This window comes from Oryzias latipes, chromosome 11, assembly GCF_002234675.1.
Source record: "Oryzias latipes chromosome 11, ASM223467v1".
Lineage (NCBI taxonomy): Eukaryota > Metazoa > Chordata > Actinopteri > Beloniformes > Adrianichthyidae > Oryzias > Oryzias latipes.
Genome location: NC_019869.2, coordinates 7089937 through 7110883, shown reverse-complemented (window position 1 = coordinate 7110883; position 20947 = coordinate 7089937). Strand labels below are relative to the sequence as shown.

Below are 20947 nucleotides of genomic sequence, written 5' to 3'. Positions count from 1 at the left end.
TGAATGTCGTGTTGCTGCCACAGAAATGAAATTTCCCCATTGTGGGATTAATAAAGTCATCTATCTATCTATATCTATTAATGACACCTCATGGCAAGTTCAACGCTGGCGAGCAGACACACAACTAAACAGCGGTCATAAATGTTCATTACATTTTTTTAAAAAGTGACAAAACGCTTTGTTTTCCTGATGTGACAGTGACGGGTCATGCATCCATGAAATCCAGCATGATCTAAAACGCTGTGTAATGGAGCAGAGGCATAATTGCTGAGTCTACCAAATGAGTCAGCACTTTGCTAAAAGGCCACCTGCTGTGGGACGTGACAGCAGATGAAGAGGAGCTTGGCTGGAGGTCTGAAGTGGCTTAGTGAAAGCCTGAACGACTCCTGGCCTTTTGAAGTCAGCAGTCTTACTGAGATAACAGGTTGATGCACCTGGATGAGAGGAGGTGGTGAAGATGGAAAGAGCAGAGGAGGTGAAGTGAGGAAGATGAAGTTGTGGTGCTCTTGGTAAAGTTTGAGAGACTATTTCCATCAAACGTCATGACTGACCACCATACTGGACTAAATCTACCACATCTGTTGATCACTGCAACAAGTGAAATTGTCCACAATGAACATTTGGTTTCTTATTAGTTCCCCTGAACACATCTTTCATACAGTTGATCCCTTTTCATGTGTTTTTAAAGTTTTCTGTTCCAATAAAAGTCATTTATGTTGATAGATTCATAAAGTTTGTTGGATTTTAATTTTATGGACATCATTTCAAGCATGTGGAGATGAGGAGACACCTTAAATGAAGGTGAGGAGATTATGCAACAGTGAAAAGAACGTAATCTGTTGATCTGCACATGTCCTTCCCTGGTGATCTTAAGCATGAACACACACACACACACACTAATGCATATACACACTGTATGCAGTTCCTTAAAAAAAGACTTTTCACCTTTAATGTCAGCTACTGTTGAAAAGATGCGTATGGCTTTAAGACACATCATAAGAAATCACCAGCTAAACATAAAAAAAATAAAGTACAATTATAAAGTTTAAAAAATGAAGGGGAAACCAACAAACTTTAATATTTGGAGTGTTATTTTTCAGCCAAAATATGCAGAGTAAAAACAACTGTCTGGTTTATATCAGTGGTTTAGAGAAAATTGGAATCAGTTGTCAAAAAATTTAGTCTCATGCTTTATGAAAAAAAGTTATGTCTAACTCGAAATCCCACATAATATAAACCTCATACGCTATAAAAGTTTACATCACAAGTCTTCTGCATTTCTACAACTGTACAATTTTGGTGACAAATGCTACAAATTAAAGCAATAATTGTTTCATTTGTGAAGTTTGATAAGAGAAGAGCTGCCTGTAGGAATTTAACTGATCCAAATAGAAGAGTCCTCACACTGGCATGATGCAGACAATGTTTCTGCCATCTAGTGGTTGTGAGATTTTTTGTCCTAATCAAGATGAACAAATTCAGGTTTTTTTTACACAGAAATTTAGAGACAGTGGCCGCAGATCTGGACTTAGCAGAGATGAAGAAGTTGAGGTTCTCTTTGGGAGAGATGAGGATGGATGGGATCTGGAGTGAATCCTTCAGAGGAATAGAACAGGGTAAATGTTATGGAGATGAATGCAGATGGAGATGGTTTGGACACGTTCAGTGATGATGTTGGTCAAAGGTGCTGAGGGTGGAGCGAGCAGGAACGAGGCTTAGAGGAAGAGCAAACAGGAAGTTCATGGATGTAGTGAAGAATGATATGTATGATGGAAGGATGTGGATGCAGAGGATGAATGGAGGCAGATGAAAACAAGTTAAAAACTAGAAACTCGCCACAAAAAGACTGATATTCTGCACACTTCATCACTGCAGTCTTTTTTGTCTTTAATTATGTTTATTAAATGTTTTAAACATGATGACACAAAACAGAACAAACAATGACAATCCCCTCCCTCTTGCCCTCCTGCCAACAACAATTACAAAACCTATAATTGCTGCATATTAATAAAATATTAATATTTTGAGAAGACATTTAAGGATACATATTTGATCAGAATATAAACAAATAAGAACATAGAATGTAGAATAAATGACAAGAAAAAAAAGAAAGAAAGGTCATTCTCTCTCTCTTGTAGATGGGTGTATAGCACTGTTTCGGCTGAACCTCTCAGGGCGTCTCTTCTTTTCTCAAGTTTTAGATGAAAAAAACACAACTTGAACCCAGTGTGACACAGTGGGTGGAGCCTCGTCCTTCCATTTTGAGAAGGATCAAGTTTCATGCCAGTAATGTAGAGAAAGCAATGATCCTCTGACCCTTCTTCACGGATCCCAAACAAAAGCATGAGTGGGTTTAGAGTTATTCTTATCCCACTGGTGAATGCTTTAAAAATATTCCCCCCAAAAACACTGTATTTAAGGAACCAAAACCAAAATGTGAATCAAAGTGGCCCTTGATGAGATCTGTCACATGTAGGATTCATTTATGGATACATTTTAGCCAATTTGGAAATGTGGAAGTTTTCACTGTGAGACACTGTTTCACACACATTGAAGATGACTTAATTGGTGTCATAACTTCGTCCCAATCTGTGTCTTTTGTGTCTTTCCCAAGAAGTTTAATGGAAGAAGACATGCACAGAAACATAATGACCTTTTTGAGTTGGAGTAGATGTGAGAATGACATCCAGGACACTCTTGATAGGTTTTTTTGGCAGCGAAAGTCCCAATAAAGTGATGCACCTGTAAACATCTGAAAAAGTGCGAGGCTTGCAGATCATACCTGTTGGATAGTACTCAAATCTGTTTTTTCCTAGAACTCTTTAAAAAAAGTTGCTTTAGAAAATTAATCATTCACAGCTGTCTCTTCCAATGTGTGACTAAACAGCTCACTGCTTCAGTTTGTGGGTTAAACTATCAAAAACACAGTGGCAAGGCAAGGCAAGGCAAGTTTATTTGTATAGCACAATTCGTACACAAAGTAATTCAAGGTGCTTCACAAAACAGAAAAATGCATTAAAATCACAATACATCATAGAAATAATCAACGTAAAAGTGAGAGTTACAGAAGTGTTTCCTGCAGAACATGCACACAGTTCAAACCATGTTTCCTTTTCTAATCTGAGTGTAGAGTATTGTGGTCTCTGTTCTTGTACATTAGCCTGAATATAATGCTGCTATTTGTAAGGAAACAATAACTACAGCATGATCTCTAGCTCAATGCACAACTAGTTTCCTGCCAACTCTGCACACTTGAATGTGTTAACTGCAAATATATAAGGTTCTCTTTTATTTATCAGTTAAAATTTCTCCAAACTTTGAAGGAAATGCAAAAACACTTCTGACAAAAAACAATCATCTTCAGTCTCTTATGCACAGTGAAAGGGCTTGATGACCTTTGATCGCTTGAATGCTCAAAACTTTGCTTGTGTAGACACAGTGGGTGTCAGTAGATTATAACTCCCCTTTCATCTTTAGTTTTCTTAATTTTCCAGGAAGAATTGATGTGTTTTCTCTGCAGACTTTATTTTAAAACAAAGTTTCCAAGACAAAGAAATTCTAACTGAATAGGTAAGAGCTGCAGCTCCAAAAAATAAAATGTTTTTCATTTTAGATGAACGTGATTACTATTTTTAACAAACATCTGTATACAAATTCATGATGAATAAACACTAAAATCAAAGAATGATTTATGTTTAAAAGAAATGTGACAGACATTTGTGTTCGCTGGTGAAAAACAGTTGTGTGTTTTGTCTTCCTATCATATTAGCATCTGTTTCTTGACTTTTTCAAGTGCCTCTGTTCCGTTTTTTCTTTTTCAAAATTCTATCATATAGCTTATTAAATCAATAACTTGCCAACTATGATGCGATGTGTCCACTTTGCCCGTCGTGTGACAAAGCTGTGGGCTCCAGTAGAAGCTCCGGGGCTGCTGAAAGTGACAAACCTGCAGAGATCTGCATGTCATCTACCACCGAAGAAGGTACAGTTACTTTGCTTCTGGGACTCCCTTAGCAAAAATTTGTGTATTTAAGTGTACTACAAGTATACCTAATCTATACTTAAGTGAGGTAGTATAATTGAAGTTTACCCATTTTATACCATCTATTGTCAACTGTTTCAATTTAATCTGAAGAAGTATTGGGTTAGTATACTTCCCACACATGTGCATGAACTATGTTATAATATACCATACCAAACTATACTATACCATACTGTACTGTACTATATTATACAACACTATACTACGCTATGCTGTGCTATTCTATACTACACCTCACTGTGCCATACTACTCTACTGTACTGTACTGTACCATACATACTATACTATACTATATGTTACTTTACGTTATTATATTGTACTGCACTGTATCATACCACACTATGCTAAACTATACTATACCATACAGTATTATACTAAACTATACTATACCATACAGTACTATACTATACTATACTATACTATACTATACTATACTATACTATACTATACTATACTATACCATGCCATACCATACAGTACTATACTAAACCATACTATACTATACCATACAATACTATACTATACTATACTGTACTATACTATGACATACTGTACTGTACTACATTATACTACACTATACAGTACTATACTGGATATCTAATCACAATGTTTTCACTCATTAATTCGCCTTAATTCAATTCTGTCATGTATTTTTTTCTTGTTTTGAATACTACACTATACAAAACTATGCTAAACTATGCTATGCTATTCTATAATATACCATACGGTGCCATATTATACTATACTTATACTACAATATACTATACTATACTATACTATACTATACTATACTCAAGTAAACTTAATACAGTAAACGTAAAGTGTTTTTGCTAAAGGTTGGAAAAGAAGACAGGATCTAAAGATTGAAATCTAATTTATTTAAATAAATAAAATAGCACACATGTTTTTAAATTTGATGTTCCTTTAGCAAAAACTTTAAGTATACTGCCTAACTTTTAGTATAATCTAAGTGCAATTGTAGTATACCTAAAATAGACTACTTTTTGCAAAGGGTTATGATTGATGAGAGGAGCCAAAATTGAGAGTTATTTAGGACAAATATGACGTTGAATGTACAGATTATGCACAGTTTTGTCACACAATAATAATAATAATAGATACTTGATTTATCCCACAATGGATATGAATGAAATTCTCTGCATTTGACCCATCCCCTGGGGGGAGTGGTGGGCTACAGGCTGGTTGCACTTGGGGGGGTGTCAGCGTGGATTGATCTGCCAACCCTTCGGTTGTTGGCCGACCTGCTCTACCACCTGAGCTAAACTGCCGTCCACTCTATGCTATACTATACTATAGCATAGAAGAGTATAGAAAAGTATACTAGTTATGCATATACTCAAGTAAGATTAGTAAAATAAAGAAGTTATTAGGTTATTAGGTTCATTGAAAAAACAATTTACTTACTACTACTTTTGAAATATGAACGTCCAGGCATGAATTTGCAGCTGATTCAAAGAAGTCCATTAGGATTTTTAGCACAATTGTTTGTTAAAATATAATCGAAATAGTCTTTTTTTTAACATAATGTTCATGTCAGGGGTGTGAAATCATGTGGCTGAATATAAACATTGGCTAAAGTCCACCACTTGCTGTATTTTGTTGGTTGTGCATTGCAGTCTTGCTTCAACTTGTGTGTCAGACGTGAAGAAAAAACTTTTTTATATAATTTATTGTACAATAAAACAACTTCACGTTCAAATTACATGATTCATGTTTGTGGAGGAGGTACAGAAACTTTCTAAAAAATGTGAATATCATTAAAAAATATATCCATTTTCATTTTTCCATTCAAAAAATTAAAATTTCATAGAATGCAGATTCAGGTGTCACTTGGGTTCTGCCTTCCTGGGCCCGGCAGTCCTCTCTCCACGCAGGGAGAGGGATCCCTGAACTTTCTGGCAAGGCCAAGAGCCGGGGATCACATCACATCTGAGCCTGGGGGTGTCCATGTCCCTGTGGTGTGGGTTCTGGTCCTTGCCCCTGAGCGCTGGGCCTCACCAAATTTCCAACTGTGGGTGGGCCTGGTCGGGCCATGTTTACAACACCTCCTGTGGACCCCCTCTTCCCCTGAGTGTCCCCCTCCTGGTAGGGGCGGCTGGTCCCTGCCTTGCTCCTTCCTGGACCAACCATGGGCCGGGTGGGTGGCTGCCTGGAGTGTGGGGCGGGTCTCCCTTGGGGGGTCCTGGCTCGTACCTGGGGTTGGGGCGGGGGGATGCCCAGAACTCCTGGGTGGTGATGAGGTGCTCATCCTGGGCTGTGGGCACTCTTCTGGGGCGGGGCCCTGCGTTGGGCCCTCCCTGCGCGGTGGGGGGGGCTGCTCTCCTGGTTGAGCTGGAGCTGCACTCTCTGTCCCCCCCATGCCTCCCTGCTCTCTGGCTCTGGGGGCCCTGTGGCGGTCCTGCTGGCCCTGGCACGGGTGGCAGATGTGATCACCCGGGGGGCGGTTGTTTTTTATCTGCTGCCGTGCGAGCATTGGGGGTTCTGACTTCCGATGGTGCCGTGGTGGGGTCTTGGTGTGGGGATGGCTGGGCACTCTCCCCACCGAGAGATGGCAAATTACCTTTCTCCGGTTGAGAATCATGACCTCAGATTTAGCGGTTCTGACCCTCAACCCAGCCACTTCACACTCGGCCACAAACCGCCCCAATGCAAGCTGGAGTTCCTGGCCCGATGAAGCAAACAGGAAAACATCATCTGCAAAGAGCAGAGAGGAAATCCTGTGGCCAGATCCCCTCCGGCCCCTAGCTGCGCCAAGAAATTCTGTCCATAAAAACTATGAACAGAAACGGTGATAAAGGGCAGCCCTGCCAGAGTCCAACGCGCACCGGGAACAGGTCTGACTTACTGCCGGCTATGCGAACCAAACTCTTGCTGCGGTCATACAGAGACCGGATAGCCGGCTCTCCCCGGATCCCATACTCTCAGAGCACCCTCCACAGGATACCACATCCAGTTAGAGTTAAATGATGTGGGACTCCCACCTTATACTGATGGGTTGATGAAGCATCGCAAAGCATTTAGGCACATTACCAAACTGTTTTGATTCTGTCAGTGACACTTGCTGAACCATGAAAATCTCTACAGGCAGCCTATTGACAGACTTATTTAAAACTGATCCCCTAATACGGGAGTCTGCAGCTTTTAACACTATAAGAGCTATCTGGTCCAATTTACCAGAATCCAGTGGGAAGAAAGTCCCACTTTATTACTATACGGTGCTATGCCATTCTATTCTATACCACACCGTGCCATACTATTCTGTACTGTACTACTGCCCCCACTTTATTATGCAAAAAAATACAACAATGTATTTGTTTGTTTTAGCATTTGATGCATTAATGTGTAAAACGTAACATTTTAAATGATTACAATACCTATTACACCTATTACAGCTTATAATATTTCTGTGTAAAATTTAATTTTTTTTTTTATTTCAGATGGCAGTACACATGAGTTCCCTTCAAAATAAAATCCACCCGGTTTCAAATAAGATCCTCCTGCTGCAGCAGATTTACTTGAATTAAAAATGCAGGAGAGTCAAGTCAAACATGGCATTTTCAATCATTATGACAGCAGTGGCACAAAATGTTTTTAACTAATGTTTGATCACCTCAGTTTAAAAATCTAAACCAGCCATTTGTGGCTCCAGAAACTGAGGTTGCAGAACCCTGACCCAGTATATACAATGTTAAAATTTAAGTGATTGTATTGTATTGTATTGTATTTTTTTACATTGAATTATTTCTTATCTTCATTTATATTTAAAATATCACTGATACTTCTAGTCAGTAAATAACATGAATTTACGTGAAAACAATTAACGTGAAAGTCTACGTGAAGGTGTTGTTAATGAGGATGCTCATGGGCTGGGTTTTTATTTAAAAACGTTTTGTTAAAAAAAAGTTCAGTGTTTTTAAATTCAGTCTATTACCCTTTTTAAATACCATTTCTCCAGCTGTTGAAAACACCTGCTTACACAGAACAGGTGAGGTGTACAAAAAAATTGTAAGGTTTGGGTTCCTCGGCTCAAGCCGCTTGATCGCCAATTGTTTGAAATCCTTCAAACAATTGGCCCCAAATCTAAATTCTATGAGGGTTTAATTTTTTAGACTAAAACAATGGAAAGAATAAACTTTTTCATCATATTTAAATATTTTGGACAGGGGTCTGTATATGTACGTTTCCTTTACAAGTTTGAATTCAGGCTCTTGTTTTGAAATTCTTTACACTGTCTTTTGAATTACTTCCTGGTTCAACTGTGCACACAGGAAGTAGAAGAAGTGCAAAAGTTGCATGTACAGTCAAGTCGGCTTCCGGACTGTTTAAGGTTTTTTGTCACCTTTTCCTTCTTTTTCTTTCTTTTTCTTATCCTCTGAGCACAGATATCTTTTGCTAATCATCAATTTAATCTTCAAAGAGAAACTACTATATTGACACAAGATTACTTTATTTATGCATGTCTTTACAGGAATATATTCACTGACAGGCAGAGATTATGAGATTTAGTTAATAAATACATAACGTGCATACGTTCACAAAATTCTTTACACACCTTTTAATTATAGAAAAACCCTAAATGGTCACAAACATTTTGAAAAGTAACAAAAAATACTTTAGTTAACAAAACAAAACCTTGATTTTAAATGTTTTACTTGACAGAAAAGTAATACAAATGATAGTAATGTTGATACAAATGTTTTTTGACAAAATTATTGTACACAATGGAAGTAAAAATGATACAAATCACAATTTTGCAAAATAACAATAAAATATGCCAGAGCATACATATAACATGCATTTTACACAAAAACATTCCAGGCTTTACAACTTTCCTATATGCATACGGCTTTATGATTAAGGCTTTTAGAGATTGGACATTGATTTCAATTCAATTCAATTCAATTCAATTTTATTTGTATAGCCCAAAATCACAACAACAGTCGTCTCGATGGGCTTCGAAGTAAAACATGAACTTAAAAGGATCACGAATACAAAGAGTTCAATAGGAAAATACTAAAATGAACTAACAAACTGACTATGCTATACTGGCATCCTTGCCCTTAGACCCCCCTTCGCGGTAAGGAAAAACTCCTAAAAAACCGGATTCTGGAAAAAAAACGAAGAAACCTCAGGGGTGCCCACATGAAGGAGGGATCCTCCCCCAGGACGGACAGGCGATTTACCAGAACTCTTAGAGAAGAATTAACTTATCTAAATCTACAACTACATATATAAAAATCCAGCAGACGAGCTTCATCCAGCCGTGGTTGTGGGGACAGTCAACTTGTCAACATTTCAACTTGTTTGATTAAAATGGGGGAGGGGTATAGGAGATTATGAGAATTTACATTTATGAATGGAGAATTTGCCAAATATAATAATAATAAGATTAATGAGTTTTTTACTTGAGTCCACATTTTTACTATGATAGCCAAAAATTATATGTTCAAATTTCAGAGTGAAGTTATGTTTTTTGATTAATTGTAAAAACTAAAGTCTACTCTCAGTACAATTCCAAAAAAGATGGTTAATGTTTCTGAGTGTTCTTTGCAAAAGGTACAGTTACAGTGAATTGTTTTACTGTATCTTAGCATGAATTGATTGGTGGGTTAAATTTTGTGAATTATTTTAAAAGAAACATCTTTCATCTTCTTCTTTCATTATTTATCATAAATCTTTGGGTCACACTCCAGCCTTTTCTCCAAATACTGCCGGGAACAACACGGTCCCAGTAGGTTTTGGTACATGGTACATATAAATGGTTTCCCTTCACAACGTTGATAATAATTATGTAAAATACTTAAAAAGCAACAAATATAAGATCAGACGGTGCAAGACAGCTACAGGAAGAAGCTGGATCAGCGCCTGGAACAGAAAACAACATCCGTGATATGTGGAGAGGTCTAGTGCAGTGTTTTTCAACTAGTGTGCCGTGGGAGATGGTCAGGTGTGCCGTGGGAGATGGTCAGGTGTGCCGTGGGAGATGGTCAGGTGTGCCGTGGGAAATTGCCCTCATTAACTGATCTAAAAACATTTTCCATCTCCAGGATATCAGCTCTGTGTTCATCCAAACAGGCCTTGATAAAACAGGGTAGTTAGGAATATGAAAGATCATAAAATACTTTTTTCTTTGTGTTTATTTGATTCTAGTAAAGACAATTTGATAAGAATGATGGTATCGCAATTAAGCTGTAGCTATAACTGTTTTCTGAAAAGTCCCGCCCCTTTAACTGTCTCCACCAATCATTCTTGGAGGCTTAATCACACGTCATCAGTCTGACCAATCAGAAGTGGTTAAAGTCTTCACTTCCTTGTTCCAATTTAACTCCTAAAGTCTCTCAGTTCTAACAAACATACCAGCTAAAGCAGCATCGGGCCCTGTCTTACCTGGAGTCCCCTGGGAGCACTGTGAGAGTCATGTTTTTTGATTTCTCCAGTGCTTTCAACACCATCCAGCCATCACTCCTGAGGAGGAAGCTGGAGGTTGCAGGCATGGACCAACATCTCACTGCCTGGACCATCAGCTACCTCACAGACAGGCCACAGGCTGTGTGTCTGATGTGGTGGTCTGCAGTACGGGGACTGTGCTCTCCCCATTCCTGTTCACCCTGTAAACATCGGACTACACCTTCAACTCCCACCACTGTCATCTGCAGAAGTTCTCAGATGAAAGTGCCATTATGGGCTGTGTATCGGGGGCGCGAGCAGGAGTACAGGGGGGTCATCTCTGACTTTGTTGGCTGGTGAAGCAACCACCTGCTGCTAAACACCAGCAAGACAAGAGAGCTGGTCCTGGACTTCAGGAGATCCCTACACCACACTCACTGGTGAACATCCAGGGTTCAGACATTGAGATTGTGGACACTTTTAAATATCTGGGTGTTCACCTGAACAACAGACTGGACTGGTCCAACAACACGGATGCTCAGTACAGGAAGGGTCAGAGTCACCTTCACCTGCTGAGGAGACTGAGGTCTTTTGGCGTGTGCAGACAGCTGCTAAGGACCTTTTATGACACTGTGGTGGCCTCAGTGGTCCTTTATGGAGTTGTGTGCTGGGCGGGTGGCAGTACAGACAGAGACATGAGGAGGCTAAACAAACTGGTTAAGAAGGCCGGCTCTGTCCTGGGCTGCACACCAGAGTCCATGGAGGAGGTGGCGGACAGGAGGATGTCGGCTAAGCTAACATCCATCATGGATAACCCCTCCCACCCCCTGCACCAAACTGTAGAGGCACTGACCAGCTCCTTCAGCACAAGGCTGTTGCCCCCACAGTGCAAGACGGAGCTACTGCAGGTCATTCCTCCCCACAGCCATCAGACGGTCCCCGGGGTGTTTCTTCTTTCACTCATTTATTCATTTACTTTTGTTGCAGTTGTTGCTGTTTTCGATTGTTTTTGTTCCTAAATGGTTGTTTGTTTGGTGTGTACTTTATTACTTACTTATATTTGTATTAAAAACGTTTTACATGTTTTTTACAGTTGATCACAAACAGCTGTATTTATTTAATATTTATTTATTTATTTAATATGAATATCATTTTTTATGTCCTTTTTTGATGTTATTTTCTGAATGTCATTGTTGCTGCCACAGATAAAGGAATTTCCCCATCGTGGGATAAATAAAGTCATCTAATCTAATCTAATCTAATAATTTTTACTGATGGGTGTTAATACCCCTACTTTACGATCTTTATGTTTGAACTTATTGAATTAATTTTTTTAAATTTATTTTTATTTCCATGAAACAGCAAAAACACAAATTCTTATACATCAGAAATGAAATGGGGAAAAAAGAAGATATATATATATATATATATAGATTTATATATATAAATATATAAATCTAGAGATGCTTTATGCTTAATAGCATAAAGGTTTACATATCTTTTCATCAAAGCATTCAATATAAAATAAAACAGACACTGGCAAGTTTGTGTCCTGATTGTATCCTGTGTCATGAGGATGTCATTTTCTCATCTATTCTACAGCTGTAACATTTAAATTTGGTTTTATTTTAGGTGATGGCTGAGGAAAAACCATGGGCTCTATTTTCCGAGGTGGGCGGCGAGGGTTACCTGGAAGGCGTCATTGGCATAATGAAACAGCACTTCCAGCTCATCTGCCATAAAGACTTTTTGAAGAATCCACTCGTGTATGGCCCCAAAATCCAGGCCTTGTTTGTCTGGAACTGCTACCCTGCAGCTGAACCGTCGTTGCTGACTTCCTTGCCGTCCCTGAAGGTGGTTGCCAATGGAGGAGTGGGCATTGATCATCTGGATGTGTCGTACATCAACAGCCTTGGAGTGAAGGTGACCAACACACCGGGGGTGGTGAGTGCTGCCACTGCAGACATGGCCATGGGTTTGCTTCTGGCATCTGCACGGAAGATTGTTGAAGGTGAAGGGAAACTGGAAATTGATCATTTCACATTTTTATTCTTCAATACCTCTTCTGTAAGGGTGAGGACAAAAGATTGTTGGTTTCCACCTCTACAGGTCACTTAATTTCTGTTGATCCCAAGACCACATATTTACCATCAAGCCTGATGGGAGTTGAAGTATCAGGATCTACTCTGGGAATTATTGGAATGGGAAACATTGGATACAAAATTGCTCAGAGGGGCAAAGGCTTCGACATGCGGATTCTATATCACAATAGAACAAGACGGTAACAATGATCAATGTTTAACAATGTGACCCTGAAATCCAGCTATAGATCCAAACAAACACATTTGTAAACGTTTTGTTCCGTTGTTCCTAAGGTGTTTGGAAGATGAGGAGGCTGTGGGGGCGATTTACTGCAGGAACATGGACGACCTACTGAAAGAGTCTGACTTTGTTGTGCTGGCGGTCAATCTGAGCCCTGAAACCAAACACCTGATTGGTCATAGAGAGCTGGCCCTCATGAAAGACACGGCTACACTAGTCAACATCAGCAGAGGTGGGGATTAGATCTGATTTCATTTTTATGCAACCATATTTACTTTAATATGGGACTCAACAGGTTTGGTTGTGGACCAGGAGGCCTTGCTCAAGGCTCTACAATCTGGAGTTATTCAAGCAGCAGCTTTGGATGTGACTTATCCTGAACCGTTACCAAGGTAACAACGCATTTGACATCTTGAGGTTTATTTAAACGGATTAAAAAGACAAAAGCAATGATGGAATAAAAGTGTCATGTGACTGGGCTTTGCTGCTTGCTTTGTGCAGAGATCATCCTCTCCTCAGCCTTCCCAATGTGCTCCTCACTCCCCATGCAGGGACCAACACTAACACCACAGTGAGAAAGATGGTGCAGCTGATGGTGGAGAACGCTGTCGCTGTTGTAAAAGGTAGTCAGGTTCCCAATGAAGTCAAGCTTTAAAAATGCTATCATGATAATACATGGAAATTATAGAGCAAAAAATTAGTTTAGCATTATGGGGTTTTTAAGACTGATTATTTGAGGCTGCCCCATGGCTGGAAACGGGGCTGCCGGAGCCTATCCCAGCCACTTGTGGGTGAAGATAGGGGGCACCCTGGACAGGCCGCCAGTCTGTCGCTGGTTATATTACGTTATGTCTTTAAATTTACAGCTGTCATAGAGTTCTTATATAAAACAAACGTGGCCAAGAGCTGTATCAATAGATGTTTTCAAATTACTAAGCCACTGTAAACAGTAGGACTGAGAAGCAGGAAATCTAGGTGTTGGTAAAGAGTGGCTTTATACATTCTATCTCATTTATGTTTTTTTTCTTGTATGATATTGTTGTAAATTACTCAGTTGCGCATCTGTCGACATATTCAATCGTAATCTGTAGAATCACAGGTTTTCTTTGTACTTGAATAAATAAACAAAAAGACAAAAATGTGAGTCCAAGACCTCCTTTTTAATGTGACAAATGGGTTTTACCATACAAACTATTATATTATGCAATTTACCGCACAATACTATGTACAATGAACTAACATTAACATTTTTTAAATGAATAAATAACGCACTAAAAAATATGGAAGAATACTGGGGGGTATTCCAGGAAGCAGGTTTAAACTAGCCTGACTTTAACCCTGAACTCTGGCTGAAGTCCGCCTGAACTTGCTTACTCTGGGTATGTCGGTTCCAAAAGACCGGATATGAGTTGGCGTAATTACGCTGGACTTGGTAACCCTGGGTTAATGCACGTGCACAGCAAGTACATAAAGACATTCTCAATGGATCGTCGATATCCAGAGTCACCATAGAAACGTGACGAGAACAAAAGAGAGCGCTATACTTTTGTGACAGAGTCTGAGATTTAAATGACAGTGTGTGAGGATTATACGTCCATCAAAAAAGTAATACGGCTGCATCATCAGCAAAAGAAAGAGTTTCTGCTTGGAGAAAAAGAAGGAAAAAGTAAACGCACGAGTTTCAATCTCATTTCTATTTTCATTGTGACGCATATAACTTATCCAACTTAAATGAATTGCTTCTATTGGTATCAAGTAATTGAGTTAAATTTATTCAACCTAATTTCTTACGTCTACCCAACTCAATATTGTTTTACAACTCAAATTTACATATTTATATAACTAAATGTGATTTTACTCAAATGTTTTTCCATCTTAATTTATTGTACTTCTTGAACTCTCCTATGTCTAAGTTTGAGCCGGCAGATATACTCATTTTATAACAATAAAATGATTGAAACAAAATGGAATTGTATCATGACTCAAGATGTAGTTTACAATTTCTCTTACTTGGACAATACATCACCAAGAATAAGCGGCTTCTAAATAAAACCTCATCATCCTCTCCCTCCCTCACTCATGGTGCAGAAAAAATATAACATAAAAGGACAAATAACTCAGCAAAACACAGTAAAACAGCTAAACAACTAAACACAGTTGGTCAAAAACCCACACTTAAACCCAAATCCGTCCAGACATGCAAATGGAATGGTATCCCACAATTGCTTGCGGTGCAGATCTAACAGCAGCATCAAAGTTACACCTACTTAATAAAATTAATTTGAATTAAGGTAAAATAACTGTCTGATAACTAGATGTTATTTTTAAGATGACTTAACAAAATAATTGATTTATCTTAACTGAAGCAAATAATTAAGTTAGAGCAATGTAAAAAAGTTTATCTTTCCAACATCTATATGTGGTCTTATCACCCTCTCATGGTGGAAAAAGTATTATCTGAGCTTCTTCATCCACTAAATCATCTTCAAATGGACACACCATGCTGCTTCACCTCTCTGAAAACAAACTAAGCTTCAACTAAACCTGCTCCAGACCAGGTTATGTTCAGAGCATGAGTTGCCATGGCAACTTGACCTACCCTGAAACATACCTCCATTTTTGGAACCAAAAGCTGAGGTTATCAACTTCCTTAGCCTCAAAGTTACCGTGGTAACTAGAATAACCTGCTTATTGGAATACCCCCCTGGAGGGGAAAATATTAGAAACAATAAAAAATAATGTAAGCAGTAAAAAAGGAACCAAAGGGCAGAGAACAATAAAAGAAAGGTAGAAAGACTTTGAAAATGTTCTTTTTTTATTTAGTAAAATAAACAGTTTACATTTTAAAAATTCCTGTGAAAGTGGGTTATTTCTTTTTTATAAAGTAAGTAGTGTATGCAGTAATTTTCCAGAAAGAATGTTTACAACCACATCAAAAAGAAGATAAAACAAGTAACAAATATTAAAGATAGAAGCAGAATATCCAACAAAGAACCCAAATCTAACTAAAAGCCTGCTGAAATAAAAAAAGTCTTATGATTGAATGCCTCAGTCTTGTCAATGACTGTACAACCCTTGAATGTCTCGTATACAGTCAATGGTAGAAGCAGAGTCAGGGTGTTCCAGAGTTTGGCTGCCATTGCTTGGAATGTCATATCCACTCGAGTTTTAAAATGCGTGTGGGGACAACAGTTTCTATCATGAAAAGAAACAAACGAAAAAAAAGATCACACAACAGTAAAAATCATAGTGTATTAAAAACATTAAATGAACCCTGGAGAAAATTTGGGCTTTAAAGTTAATTTGACACATTTTGCTGCTGCAAGCTACGGCAAGCTACATCTACTATTACTACTACTACTAACAACAACAACAATAATAATAATAATAATATTCTTATTGTTAATAATAATAATAATAATAATAATAATAATAATAATAAAATTAATAATAATAGGCGGGGCTAACCCCCAGATCGCTACACTATTATACATTGGTAAATAAATAAATAAATAAATAAATAAATAAATAAATAAATAAAGCTTCAACGCGGACAAATTTACTTGCATTTGTTAAATAAAGTTATATAAAAAAAATAAAAAAAACGCGGACAAATTGACCATTTTATTTCTAGAGGGTGTTTTGGCTACTAGCCTGACTAAAGAAATCTAAAAAATAATGTTTTTGTTCCTAGGTGGGGGTAAACTAATAATAATCTACACACGCTACTACAAAACCAATACATTTAAAGGTTAAAATAGGTTATAATGATTTTAGATTTTCTTAAGTTTGCTTTTTTGATGAATTATAGTCAGGCATTCCTGAAGTATGCCTAAACTAGTTTCAGTCCTCAAAATCTCCACGAACGTATACAACAGAATCAGGCATGGAAACTTGAGGAAGCGTGTGCTTAGATATTACAAATTTTCAGTTGTGATTAGCGTACTCCTACATACTTTTTTTAACCGTAACTCTCTGGTTTTGTGTCAGCTCCCTGTTCAGCATCATGTTTGTTTCCTCGCAAGACTCGCCTCCTGTTTTCAAAGATTTTACCCTCGTCATGGTGAGTTTTTGTTTCACTTCTTGCAAACGTTTCTCTGTTGCAACTGCAAGCAGTTTTACTTTGTATATTACTATCAACAAGTCTGTGTTACTTACTTCTTTTTTTTTTACTTTATTCATAGCTGTAATTGGTTCCAGTCAGTTAGTTTGTAGATTGATTCTTTATTATAATTGTGGTTGTTATTGAACTCTAACAAATAACAGCAGTAAAACTGTAACACATTCGAGTAAAAGGATGTCAGAGGGAGAATGTAGCTCCTCTGCGATTTGATGTTCATGCAGAAAACACCGGGGTCAGGTCTGTTGTGATAAATGGCCTTGGCCATTATTATGACATTTAATTGGTTAAACCAAGTCACGTATGTATTAACAAATTCCATCACTTAAGATAATTTTCTCTACCAAAACTAAAGATTGTTAGGTTTAATTGACGATTGCTATTTTCTGACATTTATTTGTATTAATAATTTGGTTCCTAACACCTCCAGAATGATAAATGCATGGACATAATATTGTTTTTCAAGTTTTTGCCATAATGTTTCATAAACTAGGGTGAAATACTGCATTTTAAAGTTCTAGCTAAGTTGTTTTGATTTGAAAAAGGCATTAGAAATGTGCTGTTTTATTCGATTGTGATGTAAAAGAGTTTTCAGGCCTTCTGAAAGCCTTTCACCTCACAGTAGTAGCCGTCTTCCATATTTGTCCTGTTTCTTTGGGTGTCCCCTTAGCCGGCTGTTTCTGTTGGTAACGTGGGTCAGCTGGCGGTCGACCTCATCGTATCTACTCTTAACATGAGGAGAGTGGGCTACATGCACACAGACTGTCTCATCCCCATGGCTGGAAACAACCCCTACAGCTCCTGCAAAGAGGATGCGGAGGAGCTGCACACTCCTGCAGAAGGTAACATGGGTTCAGCAAAGTCTGTCTGATTGATACGTTTTCTATGCTGCAAATGTTGTTGCATTGATTTGTGTTGACAGTTTTTTGGGTGACTTGGTTTAAGGGTTTATGTGATAGTTTTGTATTTCGTGTACAATCACCCTTTTATGTGACAGACTGACAGATTTTAATATTTCACTGTATTGTGTAGAGCAGCGGTCCCCAACCTTTATTGCACCACGGACCGGTTTGATGTCTGGCAAAATTCTCACGGTCCGGTATGTTATATGTGGCGGACACACGCTGCAGCAACGCTACTACAGAGGCAGAGACGCGTGATAAGACGCGCTCTGCACCTTTATTTTGACACGCTAAACATTGTTCATCGCACTTGTGTCATCATCCTCTCCCCTTCCCACACTCATGGTGCTAAAATTCCCTGTGATACCAGCTCCGACAGTAACCCCTGCAGCCTGCGGAACTCCGACAGCAGACCAAACGTGCACGTGACAGACACTACAATACAACAAAGTGATGAGACTTGCATGAAAACGGTGGTATTTTCTAAACATTACAATTAACAAGAATTAGGACATGAGCAACGTCCTCTCTGCCGGCAACACTCTCTGGTCGCTATTATTATAACATTTAAACATGCCTTCAAAATAAGTGCATGGAAAATCCAACTCACCACAGTGCTGAATGGTTCGAGGGAATCTCCCGTTGAGATAAATCCGTATTTTTAGTAGGACTCCTGATACTGTCTTTTTAAATGTAGCTTTCTTTTTTGGGGGGGGAGTGGAAGGCTCCTCTTTGGTCTCCTGGCTGAGCCTTTTCCCCATGGCAAAGAAACTTTCCAAAGACGTTTGTTTTTTATTCATTTTACTAGCTCCTGGGTTTTATTTTAGCGGTAACCCATCACGTGACCGAGATCAGCGAATTGGCCTGCGTCAAGAGTGACATAGACGAATGGAACAAAGAATCTGCAGTTTTTCAAAATAAAACATCTTTCAGATTCTGAAATAAATAAAACGGAAGTCATGTCAGTTATTTTATTTTTTCTGTGTGGCCCGGTACCAAATGACCGTCTGCGGCCCGGGGGTTGGGGACCACTGGTGCAGACAAAACGTATTTCATTAAAATGTAACGGAATCTGTAAAATAAATCATTTGCAGTTTACACAGCAGCAGAAATGAAGCTGGCAGTTCTCCAGATCAGAGCCCCAATTATTCAGGTAAAGCCGTTTGATTCCCGTCAACATTTACGTGGAATTAGTCAGATTTCTGACTTGTTTGTTTACTGCAGACGAGGACCAAGCGGTTTCGCCAGCAGCTGGTATCTTGGATCAAAGCGAGCGGTTTCTCCAGAACAATGGTTCTGTCCAGCAGCCATGCCTACCAGAGAGACGACCTGCAGCTTCAGGGGTAATCCTGCAGTCTGACAGCATCCTTGTATATTTTTGTAACCATTTCCAGACATTTCTGTTCTGATGAATCTGCGTTTTCATCAGTTCTCCTCTTCGGTTCCTGGTCACACCGTCTCTGCTGGGAGTGAGTGCTGATGCTCTGAAGGAGCTGGGCTGGAGGGAGATGGAGCGAACGCCGGCCTTTCCCGGACTAACGGATGCTGAGGCCGAGCCTCGACTCTGCATCCCAGGAGGAGGCATCACAAAAGGACTTTACTCTGACAGGTACTGGGACTCCGACATGACACCTGTACCCATAACGTAAAAAAAGCCCTCTTTGCTGTCCTGGTAATTGGCCATTAACTGTTGTTGAACTTTCATTGTTAAATTACAATTTATTGTAATTTGGGAATTGAAACCAAAGGAATACAAAAATATAAATTGAGATTCTCTGTTTTAAAGACTTCAAGAAGAAGGTAGTTTGGGTTTAGCGTTTAGCGCTCTTTGCAGAAAACACCTCCTGCCTGAAATCCAGGCTGTAAACACAGAGAGAAAGTTAAAAATTCTTAAAATATGAAAAACAAAATGGTTTCTTAAAATAAAAAAATCTGCCAGTAGGTAAGAAAATGGTCTCAACAAGAATTGTGGGGAAAAATCTAGTCACTTAGGCATGTTTTCTTAAACTAACATTATTTTGCTATTGATAAGTTTCCTTGATAAGATTAATTTATTGCAAAGCAGAAAATAAGAATTTTTTGCTTGTCACCCCCCTTGAAAGCTGGCTGGGGAGAGCAGGGATCGATCCACCAACCCTTCGGTTGTTGAACGACCCGCTCAATGGCATCTGAGTTGTTTTATTTAAAATTCACTGTGGTAATGTACAGAAACTAAAGTACAAAGAATGTGTCTCTGTCCAAATATTTATGGTCCTGACTGTAGATCCCAAAAATGGTCTTAAAAATGTCTGTAGCCATGCGTGAACGCAGGTTTTTAATGTTAAACCTTAAATGTGCATTTATCTTTTCATTTGAAGTTCGTCCACCGCCAAGCGTGTTTTAGACGCAGCTTCAGAGCCAAAAGGTCGCTACAAACCCGGATATTGAGTAGATGGCTATTAAAAGTAAATCATAATATCAGCATGGTTTTTTAAAGCCTGAATTTAAGAAAACATGGCTTAATCTTATTGATTCATTTAGTCTTTTTGTTTAGTCACAAAAAGTTTAGAATAACTTCAGAACGTAACAACTGCAGCTCTTGTTTGTGTCTCTGATCTCATGCTGTGTGTAGTTGTGCAGAGGATCTCCGGCTCGCCGTCTTGCTGCTCTTCTGTTCTGAAGGAGACAACATTCCCGACGCCTTTGCTCTGGTGAATCATCTCAACGACTGGCTTCATCTGCTGGACAACCAGGTTTGAAAGACAGAAAACCTGCTGATATGATGAAGCTCATCCAGTGTAGAGGTTTGAATTAACAGATATATATGAATCATTTTTCTTATTTCCATTTTTAGGACCAGGAGCCAAATAGCAGATGGAAAATTCCTACTTCTTGGAGTCTTCTGTTTGGAAGTGGAATCCCTCCTGCGCTCTTCTGATACAAATTTCATCTTCATCTTTTATTTAACCAATTAAAAGCCTCAAAGCAGCTTTTTCTTTTACACAAAACTCCTGCTGCAGATGTCGAACAACACCGTCAAACATCACTGACCCCTTAAAGATCTCCCTTTTCCTCAAACTTCATTCACATCAGCATGTCAGGAAATGGAAAGCACTTCCAGGATAATATCAATGTTTTCCACAATAAAATATTTTCATGGGAATTGCGTTTGTG

General features: G+C 38.7%; 2 protein-coding genes across 4 annotated transcripts; both read left to right on the top strand.

The window, feature by feature from the left end:
* Nucleotides 1-3437: 3437 nt before the first annotated feature.
* On the top strand, nt 3438-13916 carry LOC101168130 (probable 2-ketogluconate reductase). 3 transcript variants are annotated; one of them, XM_023960200.1, is made up of 7 exons: nt 3438-3570; nt 3837-3982; nt 12083-12461; nt 12560-12731; nt 12826-13004; nt 13068-13164; nt 13274-13916. In XM_023960200.1, the coding sequence occupies exons 2-7, from the start codon at nt 3863-3865 to the stop codon at nt 13425-13427; spliced, it is 1101 nt and encodes a 366-aa protein (XP_023815968.1). In that variant the 5' UTR covers nt 3438-3570; nt 3837-3862; the 3' UTR covers nt 13428-13916. The 3 variants fall into 3 exon arrangements, with proteins under 3 accessions (XP_023815968.1, XP_023815969.1, XP_004073846.1); XM_023960201.1 differs by having other exon boundaries at nt 3447-3570; nt 3902-3982; XM_004073798.4 differs by lacking the exons at nt 3438-3570; nt 3837-3982 and adding an exon at nt 8331-8390.
* Nucleotides 13917-16626: 2710 nt separating this feature from the next.
* Nucleotides 16627-20936, top strand: psmg2 (proteasome assembly chaperone 2). The gene is made up of 7 exons (XM_004073797.4): nt 16627-16835; nt 17563-17734; nt 18889-18947; nt 19019-19137; nt 19224-19403; nt 20406-20526; nt 20628-20936. The coding sequence occupies exons 1-7, from the start codon at nt 16779-16781 to the stop codon at nt 20709-20711; spliced, it is 792 nt and encodes a 263-aa protein (XP_004073845.1). The 5' UTR covers nt 16627-16778; the 3' UTR covers nt 20712-20936.
* Nucleotides 20937-20947: the final 11 nt, after the last annotated feature.